Consider the following 19,428-nt stretch of genomic DNA (forward strand, 5'->3'; position numbering starts at 1 on the left):
CACAGGTACAGTAAACAGGTATGCAGTGACTGGTATATAAAACTGCGATCTGTTACACAGGTGCAGTGAAAGGTATGCACGAACTGGTATTACAAATGTGCAGCTGTCACACACACAAGTACAGTGAACAGGTATGCAGTGACTGGTATATAAAACTGCATGCTTTTAAACAGGTGCAGTGAAAGGTATGCACAGCACAGACTGGTATTACAAATGTGCAGCTGTCACACACACAGGTGCAGTGAAAAGGTAGGCACTGAATGTGCTGGGCCAGACACAGTATAGCAATTAGCAAGGGCCAGCTGTGACAGACAGGGCTGTATATGCAGTGTCAGTGGGCCACACACATCACAAGAACATTAGCTCTCAAAAGAGCTGTTTTGGGGTGCTTTTTAGCAATACGTATCAGCAAGGAGCAAGCTAACAAGCCTAACAAGAGCCTAACTAAGCTTTCCCTAGGTATCTGCAGCAACCTCTCCCTTCTCTCACTACTACAGCAGCAGACAGAGTGAGATCATGGCCGACGCTGCTGCCCTATATAAGGGGGGGGGGGGGGCTCCAGGAGGGAGTGCAAACTGATTGGCTGCCATGTGTCTGCTGACTGTGATGTAGAGGGTCAAAGTTTAGCCCAATAATGTAGTATAAAGGCGGGTTGAACTCGCCATAAAGTTCGCGTTTCAACGCGAACGCGAACCAGCGATGTTCGCATAAGTAAGTTCACGGCCGAACCGTTCGGGACAACTCTACCTCTAGCTACCTAATACTGAGGTTCCTCTAGCTACCTAATATTTGGGAGAACCTCTAACTACTTATTATTGAGGGTGTTTCTGGCTACCTAATTCTAAGGGGCATCTGTAGCTACCTATGACGGGCAAGGGAAGTAAGGAAGAAGTTACAGCTGGGACAGCCAGCAGACTTGCAGTGCAGTTCCACAGGGGTTTGTAGGTTCATGGAGAGTGAAGGTGCCAGGACATCTGTGCCTATAGGCTCCTGTGGGGTGGATTCTGGGGATTATCTATAAGAAACTAACATAAAGCATAATAAATTCTACTTTCCCATAGACTACAGTATATTTTGGTGCATTTTTATTGACCAGCTTTTTATAGCACACCTTGTAACACACATCATTCTGTAATACATATGGTGTCCATACATGGTACAATTTTTTCTTTTTTTTTGATTAGATATTTTTGTTTGATTATTCCATTAGATCAAATATAAAGATTTTTTCCAACATGTCTGATCAAATTTTTATTGAAAAAATGGGATAATCGTTCGTTTTTCTTGATCCAAAAAACCCCCTCTTTTTTGATTTTCATTCGATTCGATCGTTTTGGTCAAATAAATGTATGGGTACCATAAGTTTAGCAATACAATTACATTCTTATACAAAATGTCCTCAAAGAGCCAGATACCAAAATCATATATTACAAATAACTTTATTCTATACAAGAGATGAAAGACAGAACATGTAAGCAGATTTTCAATGCTCTTTGGATTGGCGGTTTATTGAGACACATAATGTTTCTACAAACAGTACAGAGTCCTTGATCTATGTGATGGGTAAAGGAAATTTTGAACCAGATGTATGCTCACAGAGTTAAAAAGCAATATCATAGCCCTGCATAGTATATACGGTAAATGTAGCGGCAGTAAAATAAATTACACAGAATACAGCATTATTTATGAGTAAGTCCCACGACCACTAGTTCTATTTATAGCCCACGTTGCAAGAAGTTTTTCTTCAGAAAAGCTTCACAGACAGAAACATGAGAAAGGAACCAATCAGCATGCTCCAGGACACACCTAGGAAAGACCAAGAGACAAGGAGTTACATAAAATAGCATTAGCTCAAATGGGTTGTTATTGTACAATCATTGCTATTTATAGGTCCCTCTATTGCAGTTATATGAATTATAGTGCTTTACTTTTTATGCCTTTCATCACTACCTGTAGTTGCATTAAAGCTAATGAAACAAAACAAAACAAAAAAAAGAAAGAAAGAGAAAAATAACGAACTTGTTGTTAGTCACAAACAACCAATGGTTCGCATGTGCTAATATTATCAGCCAACTACAGAAAATATACACATACTTCCTGTAGCAGGAAGAATAATTTTGGTATTGTCTGATACCCCTGGACGTGATCATCAGAAGCTGACACTAGGGGAGCCGTGAAGGAGAGGAAAGATCTGTGATCGCCGCTGGAGCAGTTGGTTAGTTAAGCCAAATTTCCGCTTCTCATAGTTATACACGGGGGCAGAGGAGGACACATGGGGAGTAAGAGGGAGGAGCGGAGGACAAATGGGGAGTAGCAGAGGATAAACGGGGGGACGGGGCGATAGGAGGACAAATGGGAGACAGAGGAGGACAAATGGGGCAGAGGAGGACACACGAGGGACAGAAGGGACACACAAGGGACAGAAGGGGACACACTCGGGGCAGAAGTGTACACGCGGGAGAGCACAACTGGATTAATTAATTGGATCAATTGAGTCACTTTGATCACAAATTAATGTGATCACTTTTTGCACTTAAATCCAGCATAAACTGAATGCCAGGGAGGTTAAGAGTGGAAATGTTACGGTAAGTCTCAGCTCTTACACTTATTGCTTATGTAACCTGATTCCAGTTATTCTGATTTTATCAAATTAACTGTTTCTGAAAGTTTCTAAAACTTAAGTGCAAAGAAATTCATAATTCATTTCTTTTCAGCTATGAATAACTTTGATATAGAAATTATTTCCAGATTCCCACCTTCCTGCATGTATAATTTGCTGACAAAAGTAGAAAATACAGCTGTATTTTACAATACATGTGTTGATTGAGGCCTGACATGCAAGGTCAATTAAAGAGACACTGAAGCGAAAAAAATATATGATATAATGAATTGGTTGTGTACTATGAATAATTACTAGAAGATTAGCAGCAAAGAAAATATTCTCATATTTTTATTTTCAGGTATGTAGCGTGTTTTCTAACATTGCATCATTCTCTAATATGTGCAGATTACACAACACTCAGCATTCAAAATGATTATTTCAGAGCAGTCTGTGAACTAATGACCTCTCCTCTGGCAGATAAAAAGAAAACTGTTCACTTACAGTTGAGATAATAAAAGTCAGAAGACAGCCCTCTCCACGACTTTGAAAGTCGTAGAGATTAATGGCTTTTTTACATAGAGATAACAACTGTAGTTTCTTAACTCTTCCTGTACTGGAAACAATTACAGTGATGTATCTGATCTTAATGTTTTATTTCTTAGCTGTGCTACACATACAAATCATAATATCATAATTTTTTTTCGCTTCAGTGTCTCTTTAAGAATAATTCCTTTTTTTGTATAGTGCCTTTCTCCTGTCGGACTCAAAGCGCTTGCAAGGCAGCCACTAGAGCGCACTCAGTAGGCAGTAGGTAGTGTTAGGGAGTCTTGCCCAAAGAGCTCCTTACTGAATTACTGGCTTACTGAACAGGAAGAGCCGAGATTTGAACAGGGCCGGATTTGTACTTCTTACCGCCCAAGGCCGACTATTACCAGCCGCCCCAACCGAAACCGTATCCTACCACCTCTCTCCACACACACCCATCCAAACATTTTTGGGCCGATGGTGTCCACTATTGGGGCTAGTGCCGAGGTCTCCATGGCAACGTGAAGTGAATCAATCATGTCACGCGGGGGAACTGGTCAATCAAGCGATCTAAAGGTGATGGGCGTGGTGGGAGCGTTCCACCACACACACATAGTCAAAAGTGGCTCACAATTGGACATTGTGTGGGGTCAGCAACACGTAAAAGTGAGTCCTGTACCCACTGCTGTCTCCAGGGTAACAGCGCTGGCCAATCAATATTTAAGGAATGGGTACTGTGAGAGGCTGCCTTCTGTATTCTGTACTATTTGCTGGTGCTGCCCTTGGTCCTTTCATCACCCACACCAAGTGTGTGAGACCCGGCCTTCTGTAACTGCCTGGAGCTGCTGCTATGTCATTGGACTCTGGCTTTTTGCTAGTCACACACTGTTCACAAACATTTGGTTAACGGACTGCAGCTGCCTGTAGCACAGCACAGGCAGATGCCAGCTGGTACTAATAGTGCAGTTATCCTGACCACTTTCATTTGTTTGGACACTTGCAAATAATGCCCTGCAAATAATGCCCACTGTCTGCAGGCCGCCCCTTGTTTATCTGGTGCCCTAGGCCATGGCCTATGTGGCCTTGCCAGAAATCCGGCCATGAGTATATGTAGCCAGATGACCCCTCCCACCTTTCTTTCCAGTATAGCTAGCCTGATGACTCCCTTAATCCCTCCTTTTCCTACCCCCACCACCACCACCTTATAGTATAGGTAGCCAGCTCGCCTTCACACTGCAGCAGCCATCAGTGTCACTCATTTCTACGCTCATTTCCAGTGCAGAAGCGTCCTCTTTCTTTCCGTCTCCAATGCTGCCCAAGTCCATAGCCACCGGTCACAATGCAAACGTGCACAGAGAGCAAGGTGGCTGCTGCACAGGCAGCTAGCAGCAGAGTACCACAGTCAGGTGCTCACCTGATCTCCCTGCACTGCAGCATTTGCAAGCTTGCAAATGCTGCACCAGTTTAACCTGCTGCTTTGGTGCCCTTGCTGCTGTGGTGCCCTAGGCCATGGCCTAGGTGGCCTTGGCCTAAATCCGGCCCTGGATTTGAACCCTGGTCTCCTGTGTCAGAGGCAGAGCCCTTAACCAGTACATCATCCAGCCAATCCAATCAGAATTTGATCGGATCCCATGAGAAATCTTTACCTTTTCTTGAATAGATCATCGGCAAGGGGGGGGGGGGGGAGGTTATAATAATGGCAGTTGGTGCTATCTAGTTTTTATCCTCTCTGCCAGTAGTAGCGATGATTTTGTGCAGGCTGATTGTGGATCAAACAACATGAACAAATTATATGGCGAATTCTAATAAATATCAATAATTTCTAGATCTTTCTTCTATTGATTTATTTTTTACCCCTTTTCACTAAAGTTCCTCTTTAAGGTTGTCATAGCATAATGTATCCTTTAATTTACTTGAAAGTACTGGAGAAATCATATAAAATATATCAAATTTATTTTGTTAAATCTCACCTGCGGTAGATGCAGAGCTGCTGTAGCCATCTGAAAGTAAAATTCAACATTCAGTTAATCTATATATATATATATATATATAAAATCGGATGTATGTATGTGTGTGTGTATGTATGTATGTATTTATGTATGTATGTGTGTATGTATACAGATCCATTACTTCCTGGGATGATATGTCCTGGGGGTCTCGCGTCCCCCCTGATTACCTGGGCGGAGTTACAAACAACAACTCAGATTTCCCCCATTTATGTCAATGGAAATACATGAAAAAGGCTTCCATTCTCCCAATAATCAAGCCAGAGTCCCCACAGTTGGCACAGTTGGTCACTTGGTGACCGAGGTTACAAATCCAGGAAAATTGGGCGGAGCCTAAAACAGCCAATCAAATTTCAGCTATACATTTTTAACCTCCCTGGCAATCTATTAAAATCGCCAGGGAGGCTGCGGGAGGGTTTTTTTTAAATTAAAAAAAAAACTATTTCATGCAGCCAACTGAAAGTTGGCTGCATGAAAGCCCACTAGAGGGCGCTCCGGATCCGCACTTTCGATCGCCTCCGGCGATCAAAAGTAACAAGGAAGGCCGCAATGAGCGACCTTCCTTGTTTCGCTTTCCTCGTCGCCATGGCCGCCTCCGATCCAGCCCTTAGCGCTGGCCGGAACTGTTTGTTCCGGCTGCGCTGGGCTCGGGCGGCTGGGGGGACCCTCTTTCGCCGCTGCTCACGGGCTGGCAAAGTGCCGGCTGCGTGTGCTGCTTTTTATTTGATAGAAATTGGCCCAGCGGGGCCTGAGAAATCCTCCTGCGCAGGTTACCCCGAGCTGAGCTCGGGATAACCGGCAAGGGGGTTAATGGGAAAATGTAAACTGCAGCCATTCTTACACTGTTAATCGAAGGGTTTTCAAACTTGGCACACTTGGTCACTGGGTGAATGAGATTAAGATTCAGGAAAGTGGGTGGAGCGTACAACAGCCAATCAAAATTCACCTATTGATTTTCAAGGAGAATATTTAAGCTGCTACCATTCTTACACTGTTTATGAAAGAGGCTTCAAACTTGCTACAGTTGGTCATTGGGTGACTGGGGTCCAAATTCACTAATGGGGTGGGGCCACAAATAGCCAATCAGTTTTCTTTGCTGGATAAGCTGCTTCCGTTCACATATTTTTGATGCTAGGAACCTGACAACACTAGCGTCGTGATGGTGGTGCAGGGGGTGCGACCCGCACCAGGTGGGGTGACCCCAGCCGCCCTAGAGAGGGTGTACTCATACTTGACCCTGGTAGGCCCCCCAGGTGGTCTCCCCGATAGTTCCGGGTGTCCCCGCATGTTGTGCAGCTCTGCTGCAGTGGCAGGGCAGCTAGGAGGTCAGGGTGGTTGCAGCTTGGAGGAGAGGGGGTGGTCGGTAGATAATAAACAATGCGGAGGGTAATTATACTTTACTCGTCCTGTTATGATACAACAGCTCCTTCACTCCACTTCCTTAGCAGTTGCATGAGCCATACAGCCAGCCAATCACCTTGCAGGGAGTGAAGCCGCATGGTGATTGGCTGGCTGCACAGCACATACAACTTATGAGGAGTGGAGAAGCTGTGTATCCTAACAGGACCAGGTACAGTTACCCTCCACTCTGTGTTTATTGTGTACAGACCTCCACAGACTGCACCAGTACTGCTGGCTGCTTCTCAGCAGCTGACAAGTGCTGGAAAACTTCGGTGCAAGTCTGCGAGGCTGTGTCTGATGTCAGGCAGATTAACCCCACCCCCTCCCATAGCTGCCAACACTGAGTGTGAACTGAGGCTGGAGCTTCCCCGGGACAGCATGCAGACAGCAGCCATAGTGCACCCACCAGGAGATGTACAGGAGAGGAGAGTTTGCAGGATCTGTGAGTGTGTGTGTGGTGTCTGTGTGTGTACAGTGTGTGTGTACAGTGTGTGTGGTGTCTGTGTGTGTACAGTGTGTGTACAGTGTATGTGTGTCTGTGTACAGTGTGCGTACAGTGTGTGTGCGTGTTGTGTGTGTGTGTGTGTGTGTGTGTGTGTGTGTGTGTGTGTGTGTGTGTGTGTGTGTGTGTGTGGTGTGTGTGTGTACAGTGTGTGTGTACAGTGTGTGTGGTGTCTGTGTGTGTACAGTGTGTGTACAGTGTATGTGTGTCTGTGTACAGTGTGCGTACAGTGTGTGTGCGTGTTGTTACTGTGTGTCAAGGTTACAAAAACTGTGTGGAGTCAAAAACAGATTTCCATGGGAAAATGTAAACTGCAGCCCTTCTTCATTGTTAATGGCAGGGTTCTCTAACATTGCACAGTTGGTGACTGGGTGACTGGGATTAATATTCAGAAAAGTGGGTGGATCCTAAAAAAGCCAATCAATATTCACCTGTTGATTTTCAAGGGGAATATTAAAAAGCCATTCTTGCAGTTAATGACACAAGTCTCAAACCTGGTACAGATAGTCATTGGTTCAATGGTGTTCAAATTCAGAAAAGGGGCGGAGCCACAGCCAATCAGATTTGTTTTTCTTGATGCCAAGGACTTGGTCATTAAATGACCATGTGTCCAGGTTACAAAAAGTGGGCAGAGCCAAAAACAAATTTCACCGGGACAATGTAAAATGCAGGCCTTCTTACACTGTTAATGGCAGGATTTTCAAACTTTGCCCAAATGGTCAGTGGGTGACTGAAGTTCAGGAAAGTGGGTGGAGCCTATAATAGCCAACCAAAATTCACCTGTTGATTTTCAAGGGGAATATTTAAATTGCTGCCATTTTTACACTGTTAATAGCAGATGCTTCAAACCTGCTACAGTTGGTCATTGGGTGACTGGGGTTCAAATGCTGGAGAGAGGCAGAGTCACAAACTGCCAATCTGATTTATTTAATTTCTATGGGAATATACAAATTATTGATGCCAAAGCTCACAAACTTGGTCATTGAGTGTTTGTGTGTCAGGGTTCGAAAAAGTGGGAGGAGCCAACACCAGCCAAATACATACCCGGGCAACGCCGGGTCATCAGCTGGTATATGTTATAAAACTCCAAAAACTGCACAAGTAAGAGTAACAGGGGAAAAAAATGAAGTAATATTTACTAATAAGGCTATGTGTATATTGGGAATCTGGGATCTGACACAGTGCCTGGCCTCCTCTGCTAAATACAGGCTGAGCAGGAAGGAATACCCACATAGCGCTGGAGCAGTTGGACAGGACATGTTCCTTTCCAGCTGATTTCTCCTGCAATGGGAAAAGGGTCGTAAGTAGAAGTGTACCTTCCAGGTGTGCTGACCAATACGTTTTAGGAAATCCTAAAATAATAGCATGAAGGCAGACAATGCCAGATCCTTAGAATAACAGGATAACGAAGGTGCCAACAAGGATAAAAAAAATAATTAAAAACAGTATAAAAAGAGGTAAGGATGGCGAGCTCACGTACACTTTATCACAGATACTCCCCCTCATTTTGCCTGAGGAAGTTAGTACATCTTGCAAAACGCCTTTTTTTTCTTTTCTGTAAATATTTATTTTCTTTTTCTTAAATACATTCTATTATTTATTCATTTTTATTTTTTTCTTAAATCCCTCCCCCCAGCCAGCCAATCACAGTGATCGGCTGTCATAGGCTTCAGCCTATGAGAGCTGATCGCTCTCCTGTGTCCCAGGGGGACAGTCGTGTCACACGGCTGTCTCCAGTACATCGATTTACTATGTTAATAGACGGCTGTTTCGCCATCTAACAGTCTCCTAGCGGTGATCGCCACTGGGAGACTGAAGGCGGAGCCTTCCAATCGGAGATACACGTGCAATCTCCTGCTAGCCCCATTGAAAGCCGTGCACGCCAATCGGTGTGGAGAGGTCCTGGGGCTGCCGCCGCGTTCACGCCAATCGGCGTGGAGCGGTCGGCAAGTAGTTAAAGACAATAGAGCCATTCTTCTGCATGTAAGACCACCCTTACCTCTTTTTAGACTGTTTTTAATGTATTTTATCCTTGTGTGTGCCCTGTTATCCTATTATTCTACTGATTGTCAACCCCCCTTGGTGAAGAGGTGTTACCTCCTAAATTCCAACAACAAAGAGAAACTTCTTAACCTGAGTAGAGTTGAGTTTATTCTCCCCAATAGCTGATACAGTGGTGGCCTTTGAGGTAATCCACCAATATAAATTCACCACCATTTACTAACTTACTACACTAAATTGGGCTCTCGGTTTGCTCTTTTTGTGTTGTATTCAATTTTCATTCCAGATCTTGTTTGCGTTGTAAGCAAAAGGGATGCAGGTACTGCGTAAGTATATGTGTTCAAAGTCGAAAGCAGCACCATAGATTATGGACCAAAAGAACTGAAAACTTTGTAACCAAACAAAAGGTCTGATGGAAATACTCACATAAACGGACAACGGACTCAAAGAGATACATACCCAGGAAGTTGATTGGGATCTGTAATGTAGCCTCTGTATTATCACTTGAACGAGCAGCATTACACTGTAACGGAAATACATGTTAACTTATGGTCTACCTAATGTAGCAATGCCATAAGAAAGGCTATCATAAGATGGGACATTTATATGCATATATATTAACTGAGCAGATCCGTGTCTTACCCCGGTGCAGGTCGCATTTGTGCTACACAGTCGTACAGTACAGGTGATGTAAACCAACGCCTGCCCTTGAAATGCAAATGAGCTAAACTGGACTCTGTCTTCAAGAGATTGTCCATTGGACTGGACCTGGGCACTGACTCCTTGGTTAGCAGGACACCTGTGGATTAACATATATTTTGAATTAAAAGAGTTGGACTGCTTATCAATCATTAAGACATACCCCATTTTTTTGCTTACCTACTCTCAAAGAGAGTCTGAAGCGAATAAAATTATCTCATTTTACTCTCTATTCCTCTTTAGCAGTATGAGCAAAGATAAATTACCGCATCCACGCGGCTGAACGATGTATTAACCCCCAAAATCCCAGGGCAAAATTCCACGACTTTCTAAGTCATGAATTTTGCTGCTCAGGGGAGGCAGAGCTTTGAGCTGTAGCTCTGCCTCCAGTCCAATTAATCTGCGTTGATCGCCGCCTCTCCCCGACCCTCTCAGTGAAAGACGACTGAGAGGGGCGGGAGAGTCGGCAATCAGCGGAGATTGACGCAAGCAGCGGCAGAGCTACAGCCCAAAGCTCTGCCTCTACCAGGAAGTACCGGAGGATTTTGGCCCGGGGATTTGGGGGGGGGGGGGGTTAAATACATCATTCAGCTGCGTGGATGCAGCGATTTATCTTTGCTCATACTGCTGAAAAGGACTAGAGAGTAAAAGGAGGTGAATTTTTTTAAACATTACTACAGCATGTACCCAGAGTCAGTACTGCCATAGAGGCAAAAGGGGGCAATTTCCCCAGGGCCCCCGACTTCTGCAGGGGCCCATGCACTGCCAGACCCTGGCAACTGTTCTTCCTCAGATCAGAAGTCCTGTACTACCCTGCTCTTCCCTTCTGATGCTGTGCCTTCCACTTCTGTCCCTTCTCTCCCTCCCACCCTCCCATGTAAGATTCAAACAGTAGCTGATAGCAGCTGTGTTCTACATTACAGTGATGGCATTATCCTGTATCTTTAAATGGAACCTTAACTGAGAGGGATATGGATGTTTCCTTTTAAACAATACCAGTTGCCTGGCAGTCCTGCTGATCTATTTAGCTGCAATAGTGGCTAAATCATACACCTGAAACAAGCATGCAGCTAATCCAGTCTGAATTCAGTCAGAGCATCCGATCTGCATGCTTGTTGAGGGGCTGTGGCTAAAAGTATTAGAGACACAGAATTAGCAGGAGAGCCAGGCAACTGGTAATATTTTAAAAGAAAAATCCATATACTTCTCAGTTTAGGTTTCCTCTAAGGGCCCCCACTTGATGAGGTCATCAAGTGAGGACCCTAACAAGACAGAAGTATGCCGTCACTGTAATGTTCATAGCTGGCTGTAGACTAATATATAAAGATAATCCTTGATATTAAACTACCAAATGTGGCTGGCTGGTGTAACACTGCTACTGCCTATAGAGTGTGTCCTAGTGGCTGCAGCTCTGGCACTTTGAGTTCGCCAGGAGAAAAGCGCAATATAAATGTTATTTGTCTTGTCTTTGTCATATGTAGTGCTGATACATATCATACTATTTTTTGTTACATAAGTTGTGTTGAAAGTCAGATCACACTATTACACTAAGTGGCCAAAACATTAGAGGCAACCTCTATTAACAAGTTGGTCACAACCAACCAATATTCTTTGTGGCATGACCTCAACAAGATGCTGATACCATGCTGTGGAATGTTGGCCCATGTTGACATAATGGCGGCTCTAAGTTGGGTCAGATTGGATGGTTGCGTTTTCAAGCTTTGAAGTGATGTTTCCACTTCGTCCCACAAATGCTCAATAGGTTTGGCGTCAGGGGACTGAGCAGGTTAAACTCTGATTGTCGTTTCTCAAACCAATTTGAGAACGATCAAGCACAGGGGCAAGGTGCATTGTCCTGCTGAAAGTGACCATCTTCATAAAGGTGGCCACACACCATACAATTTTTAAAATATCTTTTCAATTCAAGAATTGAAATCAATTATTCTTACTGATTGTAACATTTAACAAATCTGACCAATGTACTACACACGTGTGGTCAATTTTTACCCAATTATGAAAAAAATGATTAAAAAAGCTGAGAAAATTGCTTGGAAGTATATATAAGGAAATTGACATTCTACCACACACCATTAAATTTTCATAAAAATTGTACAGAAAAATCCAGCACTCCTGATAGACTTTTATCGAATAAAAACGGGAAATCTGATCGGATTTCTTGCGCAAATAAAAAAAAAGCTTTTGATTTTTTGGGAAAATCTGATCGTTTTTATCGAATTCCCGTAAAATCGCAGCATTTTATTGTATTGTGTGTGGCCACCTTAAGGGAAAATAGCCATAAACAAGTGGATGTAATTGGCAACAATGTTGAGGTAAGCTGTGCTGTTCAGAGTTGTGTCCACAGATATCAAGTTGTGTCCACAGTGTACCCCAGGGAAACATTCCCCACACCATAATTCCACTGCCACCAGCTTGAAGAGTTGTAATTTGGCAGGAGGATTCCAATAATTGGTGCTTTTTGCTTCCTGTTCTGATCCTGCCATCTGCATGATGGAGCAGGAAACGAGATTCATCGGACCAGGCTACGTTTTTCCAGTCCTTGAGTGACCAATTTTGTTGTTTCTGGGCCCACAACAGATGTCTTGTCCTATTTTTCTGTGATACCAAAGGCACTCTTGATGCTATTGATGGTCTCCTGCTGCTAAAGCCCATCCTTTGCAAAGTCCGTCTTGTTGTGAATTGAAAAACAGTATGCTTTGTGATGCACCTGCATTGACTTCAGCTGTAATTTGTCATATTGTTACCTTTCTGTTGCTGCAGACTATGCTTGCTACTCGTCGTCTTTCACATCTCTTGTTCACCAGCCTTTTTCAACCAGAATAGTCCTTATCACTTGAAGTTTGTTTTTTTTCTCAACTGCCACTCTCTAAACACCCAAGATACTGTTGGGTGAGAAAATCCATTTCAGAGATGCTAGCACCAGCTCTTCTTGCACTGACAACCCTTGTTCAAAGTAACTTAAGCCTCTTGTCTTACCCATTAACTTTTGTGATAACTACATTGTCCTTATATAAGCAACTCTGCAATGTTACATCACTCTACGTCACTGTTAAGCTGGCCATACACTGGTCGATTTGCCATCAGATTCGACCAACAGATAGATCCCTCTCTGATCGAATCTGATCAGAGAGGGATCGTATGGCCACCTTTACTGCAACCAGAGTGTGAATCGATTTCAGCCTGAAACCGATCACAATCGGTGGAGCTGCCGCTGCTGTTGGGCCCCTTAAGACTGGTTTAGTTTCATATAAGAGGTGTCTCTAATCTTCTAAAAAAAATGTAGTGTATAAAGTAACTCAGGAATAAACTTAAAATATACAACTCATTTTCTGTTTTTCCAATTTTTATTTTAAAAAATTAATATAAGAAAAGAGGAAACTTACCCTCCGCTAAGAATGGCCACTTTGTTGACATTATTGACATTATTGTCAGGTGTGGCATAACAACTCTCTGTCCTCAAAACAAATGTTTTGACATCAGCGAAATCTGTGAATACGCCCAGGTAGACGTTTGATCCAATGGGTACATTGTCAGTGCTCTGGATGGGAGTGGAATAGGCTGCATCCCAGTATGCTGCCATTGTAGTTACTACTGAGCCTGCCCCACTTACTGTGAGGTTGACAGTGCTGTGAAAAGAAAGAATAATAGCAATCATTTACTGTATATACAGTCCATATAAATGTTGAATCATTTTTCAGCCATCATCTCATAACAGTGCAGTCAGTTTTTAAAGCTGTTCTTACTTTGAAACAGGCCTTATAGAAGCAGCCAGGCTGGTCTGCATTGACAAGTTGTAGGAGCAGGAGAAAGTCATATTGATAGGACTGGCAGTGATTAGACTGTTAGCCTTGGTCACAGTCCCAATGTGCAGAACATTTGAATAGTAGACTTTTGAGCTGTCAGTCTGGAAGAGAAGATGTTCATAACATTTTATGGCAAAAGACTTGTCTGACTTTTATTACTTGGCCACTCGTATTGGGTTAAACACATTGGGCCTGATTCACAAAGCTTTTCTGTTAAATTATCTCACCTTATTTATTAACTCACAATTTATCTCTCCTTAAATGACTTAACTCATGATTTACCTCTTCTTATCTAACTTAACTCATGGTTTAGCTCTCCTTATTTAACTTAAATCATGGTTTAGCTCTCTTTATCTAACTTAAATCATGGTTTAGCTCTCCTTATCTAACTTAAATCATGGTTTAGCTCTCTTTATCTAACTTCAATCATGGTTTAGCTCTCCTTATCTAACTTAAATCATGGTTTAGCTCTTTTTATCTAACTTCAATCATGGTTTAGCTCTTCTTATCTAACTTAAATCATGGTTTAGCTCTCCTTATCTAACAGGGGGAGTGGAAGGGCTATGGCTAGATTGTCAGTAACTAGGTGGGCCGGGCTGCAGTGGAGACTGCAGTTGGAACCACTCCCCTGTTGCAAAGTCCACATAACTGCAGTTACCATGAGACTGGATGGGGGCTGATCTCTTACTGCTGTAGGGTAAAGGGATAAAAAGGCATACATGTGTTAGCATTGAGGAGTAGCTGGGCATCAGAAATCCACTGCAACAGGTAAATGGACTTTTTATTGGAAAAAAAAAATGTGTTTTTGCTACATTTGAAATGCAATTTTTTGCCACCTAAAACTTGTATTAATTGAATTCATAAAGAAATGAAACTAAACTAGTGCTTTACTCAGTCAGCTGGCCACCTATGGCTGTGGGTGTCAAATTAGCTTGCCCCATTGTTCAGCTGACATATCTCAACACTAAAGCCCCAGATCAAGAGACAAGCATGTATGTGGATCTTACGTCTAAAAAAAAAATGCTTGTTGTACAAAAAATGTAGTGAAATAAAATAAAACAAAACTGTATATGACCAGTTCCCCAGGGGTCTTAGGCTTGGTTCCCACTTGCACAGAAAATGTACCCACTGGCTATGTTTTCTGCAGAGCGGCAAAAAGCAGGAAACAGATCCAATGCAGAAAATAGGGTTTGCTTCCACTAGCTTTTCAAAACAGGTCCATTTGCTGCATTGCAGTAAACTAAAAGCAAAGTCCCAGCCTGAGGCATATTTACCAGATAATCGATGCGTTTCACAGAGAAACCCATGGTGAAAATGCATCCGTTCTGGACTCAAATGAGATGAGAAACCGGAGAGATGCGAGCACTGATCTGGTCTGCTCCAATCCGAACAGGCTACTTTGATCTGTCGCAAGTGGGAACCAAGCCTAACGAGCCACAGCACTGCGCCACCATGTTTCCATAGGGAGAGAGGGTTGGGCCTGATCTTTGCTGCATTCGTTGCTGTCTCACCTGTAGTCAGGAGTCAGGACCACAGCACCTCTTCTGTTTCAGCACATCTTCCAGCAGTCCAGCTTTCATAGACTAATTATAAGTTTCCTTCAGATCATAACACACAAGCCAGTGTTAGTCTATGGCAGCCAGAACCACAGGAAGTGGTACCGGAAGTTCTAGAAGAGTGCTACAGTCTTGGCTGGGGAGGTGAAAGCAACTAATATGTCAAAGACCAGGCCCCACCCACCCATACTCTGGGGTATAAGCTTGATGGGGCATAGTCAGCACTAATGCAGTTTGGGCTGTGGGAGATGGGTGGGTGAAGGGAATGGGACTTAAAGGGACACTTAAGTCAAACAAAAAAAATGAGTTTTACTCACCTGGGGCTTCCAATAGCTCCCTGCAGCTGTCCGGTGCCCTCGCCGTCTCCCTCCGATCCTCCTGGCCCCGCTGGCAGCCACTTCCTGTTTCGGTGACAGGAGCTGACAGGCTGGGGACGCGAGTGAATCTTCGCGTTCCTGGCCACAATAGCGCCAACTATGCTGCTATAGCATATATCATATACCATATAGCAGCATAGAGGGTGCTAATGTGTCTGGGAACGCGAAGATTCACTCGCGTCCCCAGCCTGTCAGCTCCTGTCACTGAAACAGGAAGTGGCTGCCGGCGGGGCCAGGAGGATCGGAGGGAGACGGCGAGGGCACCGGACAGCTGCAGGGGGCTATTGGAAGCCCTAGGTGAGTAAAACTCATTTTTTTGTTTGACTTATGTGTCCCTTTAAAGAACAGGCACTTTCCCTGCACACATGTTGATGTTTAAAGTAAACACAAATGTCCATTAAAGAGGACTGAGCATTAACAAAATCACGCCAAGTCTTTGATTTCTGAAGAAAAAGCTAGTCTCTAACCACATACAATAAAAGATGCAGTCACTGCACGGTTCATGTTCTTCTATTAATAGCAGTGAGCAATGTTTGCAATAAAGGCTATCTTTCTGTCTTGGTGTTGCCATTTATACACATGAAAGTAAAGAAATGTACATAATCCACTTACGGACACATTATTTCCACACCATCCTGTCTGTGGTAGAACCTGGATGGTTTCCATGGTAATGCCATTAAGGGACTGTGGGTAGGCGTTAGTGCAAGCAGTCGAGTTGTCGTTCAGAGTAAAACTACCTGAATCATATCCCAATGATTCCAGCATGCATTTACTGAGAGAAACCGTAATTAGACTCGAATTACATACTATTGAAGGAGACAGAGATGAGGTATCTAAAAGGAAAAAAATATATAACAATATATACATAACTATATTAGATGTGTTGCTTCATGGAACAATCATTCAACTCATCTGTTTACATGACAATATATATCCATTACAATCCTTAACCTGGTTAAGCAAAACGTCTATAAAGAAAAATTTAAAGTGAAACCATAACCAAGAATTGAACTTCATCCTAATCAGTAGCAGATACCCCATTTTACATGAGAAATCTATTCCTTTTCACAAACAGATCATCAGGGGGCGCTGTATGGCTGATATTGTGGTGAAACCTGTCCCACAGGAAACTGTGAGGGCCATGATCCTGGCAGTTTCCTGTCTGTGAACCTCATTGCATTGTGGGAAATAGCTGCCAGCAGTAAAACTTGAACACCTTTCCCCCTCCCTCCCCATATGGCTTCCCTGGTGATCTAGGGCTTCACCTCCAATATAGCTTCCCTGGTGGTCTAGACAAGGAGCCAACCATAATGCAATGCGGGGAAACCACTGGGGCCCAGATTGAATGGCTCTTTCTGCAAGAGTTGACATGTATGCTCTAGTGCATTGTAATGTCTATTACATTTAATCTTCATAGTGGAAAAAAATATATATATAAACAGGTAAATACCTAAAGATCAAAGTAATCATAGTCACTTCTTGAGTCTTAGCTTTAATCAGCAATGTGCTAAAGCAGATAATAAACTAAACAAACTAGTATAAACTAGCACAATCTTTTTTAATACTTACTCAGACTACTGTAGTATGTAGTATTACAGACACAAGTGGCTACACTGCTGATGCTTGAACATGTCTCATCAACTTTACAGGAAGGGTTGCAGATCACAGTAGCTACAATAGATAAAGGTGATGTGTCATAATTATAAGAAAGAAGACTTATTGCCATTTTAGGAAGGCAATTTCCATCAAAAAATACTGTGATGAACTTTATGACTCTACTTACATGTGCAGCAGGGGTTACCTGATGACCAATAGTAACCTGAAGGGCAACATATATTGGTGCCGATAGTTGTGCATTCAGTTGTTGGAACACAGGTTGTAACACCATCATTGTTGCAAGAACATCCATTGTCTGGTGTGCAGGTTCCGCCACCACATGAGGAACAAAGGGGTGGATCTGTTGCAGCTACTGGACCTATGAAATACATATTATAGATGGTTGAAGCACTGAAGTATTTCTCTGAAGTAAGTACAGTCTACATACCATATTTACCAGTACATTTAGCATAGATGCTAATGAGTTTGGTGTGAGCTGCCGATAGTAATATCTATGCTTTTTTTATTATCAATATTATTCTATGGAGCACTTAGCTCATGTCACACGATGATCCTAAACTATCCTATTCTTTACCTCTCACACTACAAACAAACACAGAACACTTATATCGCGCTTTTCTCCTGGCGGACTCAAAGCGCCAGAGCTGCAGCCACTAGGATGCGCTCTATAGGCAGTAGTAGTGTTAGGGAGACTGGTCCAAGGTCTCCTACTGAATAGGTGCTGGCTTACTGAACAGGCAGAGCCGAGATTCGAACCCTGGTCTCCTGTGTCAGAGGCAGAGTCCTTAACCATTACACCATCCAGCCACTAGCCTTTCTATTCTCAATAGCTAGCACAGACCTTACTGTCGCTAACCTCACTGCCCCTACACTTAACACTAACTTCACTGCCACTACTCCTAACATCAACCTCACTTCTGCTACACCTAACACTAACCTCACTGCTGCTATACCTAACACTAACCTAATTGCCTCTACACTTAACACTAACCTCACTGCCACTACACCCAACACTAACCTCACTTCTGCTACACCTAACTTTCACCTCACTTCTGCTACACCTAACACTAACCTCAATGCTGCTATACCTAACGCTAACCTTATTGCCTCTACACCTAACACTAACCTCATTGCTGCTACACCTAACACTAACCTCGCTGTCCCTACTCCCTACACCTAACACTAACCTCAATGCTGCTATACCTAACTCTAACCTTATTGCCTCTACACCTAACACTAACCTCACTGCAGTAGCGTCCCTATCATAGGGCGCAGGGGGGCGGGGCGCACCGGGTTTCAGACACCCAGGGGGGTGTCACCACGACCCCCCCCCAGCAGCACAGCAGGAGGGTGAAAGCAGCGCTAGAAGGAGGGGCAGTGGGGGCAGCGGTGGGGAGGGGGGAAATATCCCCCCCCCCTCCCTCACCTGGGACCCATCCTTCTGCCTCTCTCCCCCTCCATAGCTAACTGTCGGGAAGTGTGGGGCGGCCGGAGGCGTGCTAAGAATTACTCACCTCATTTCCGCGTTCCAAGCGTGGAGCGCAGCCACAGCGTCATGTCGTTACAGGTCTCAGCCTTCAATGCCGCCCACTGTGCTTCCTGATTAGTAGAAGCACAGTGGGCGGCATTGAAGGCGGAGACCTGTAACGACATGACGCTGCGCTCCACGCTTGGAATGCGGAAATGAGGTGAGTAATTCTTAGCACGCCTCCGGCCGCCCCGCACTTCCCGACAGTTAGCTATGGAGGGGGAGAGAGGCAGAAGGAGGGGTCCCAGGTGAGGGAGCGGGGAAATTTCCCCCCTCCCTACCGCTGCCCCCACTGCCCCTCATTCTAGCGCTGCTTTAACCCGTCTTGGGGCAACTATACTAGCTATACTGGGGGCAACTATACTAGCTATACTTAATGGGGGCAACTATACTAGCTATACTGGGGCAACTATACTAGCTATACTTACTGGGGGCAACTATACTAGCTATATTTACTGGGGGCAACTATACTGGCTGGGGGCAACTATACTAGCTATACTGGGGGCAACTATACTGGCTGGGGGCAACTATACTAGCTATACTGGGGGCAACTATACTGGCTGGGGGCAACTATACTGGCTGGGGGCAACTATACTAGCTATACTTACTTGGGGCAACTATACTGGCTGGGAGCAACTATACTGGCGGGGGGCAACTACACTAGCTATACTTACTGGGGGCAACTATACTAGCTATACTTACTGGGGGCAACTATACTAGCTATACTTACTGGGGGCAACTATACTAGCTATACTTACTGGGGGCAACTATACTGGCGGGGGGCAACTATACT

At 43.9% G+C, this 19,428-nt stretch overlaps 1 protein-coding gene across 1 annotated transcript in view; it reads right to left on the minus strand.

The window, feature by feature from the left end:
- Positions 1–1,509: 1,509 nt before the first annotated feature.
- Positions 1,510–19,428, minus strand: part of LOC137544401 (pancreatic secretory granule membrane major glycoprotein GP2-like) — a 90,140-nt gene continuing 72,221 nt past the window's right edge. Inside the window, exons 4-12 of the mRNA XM_068265469.1 lie at positions 17,274–17,465; positions 17,060–17,161; positions 16,103–16,323; positions 13,498–13,658; positions 13,138–13,380; positions 9,680–9,836; positions 9,497–9,560; positions 5,098–5,127; positions 1,510–1,806 (exon numbers count right to left, since the gene is read on the minus strand). Coding sequence (XP_068121570.1) covers positions 1,745–1,806; positions 5,098–5,127; positions 9,497–9,560; positions 9,680–9,836; positions 13,138–13,380; positions 13,498–13,658; positions 16,103–16,323; positions 17,060–17,161; positions 17,274–17,465 — 1,232 coding nt within the window. The 3' untranslated portion in view covers positions 1,510–1,744. The remainder of the gene's footprint in view (positions 1,807–5,097; positions 5,128–9,496; positions 9,561–9,679; positions 9,837–13,137; positions 13,381–13,497; positions 13,659–16,102; positions 16,324–17,059; positions 17,162–17,273; positions 17,466–19,428) is intronic.

This window comes from Hyperolius riggenbachi, chromosome 2 (genome assembly GCF_040937935.1).
Source record: "Hyperolius riggenbachi isolate aHypRig1 chromosome 2, aHypRig1.pri, whole genome shotgun sequence".
Taxonomy (NCBI): Eukaryota; Metazoa; Chordata; class Amphibia; order Anura; family Hyperoliidae; genus Hyperolius; species Hyperolius riggenbachi.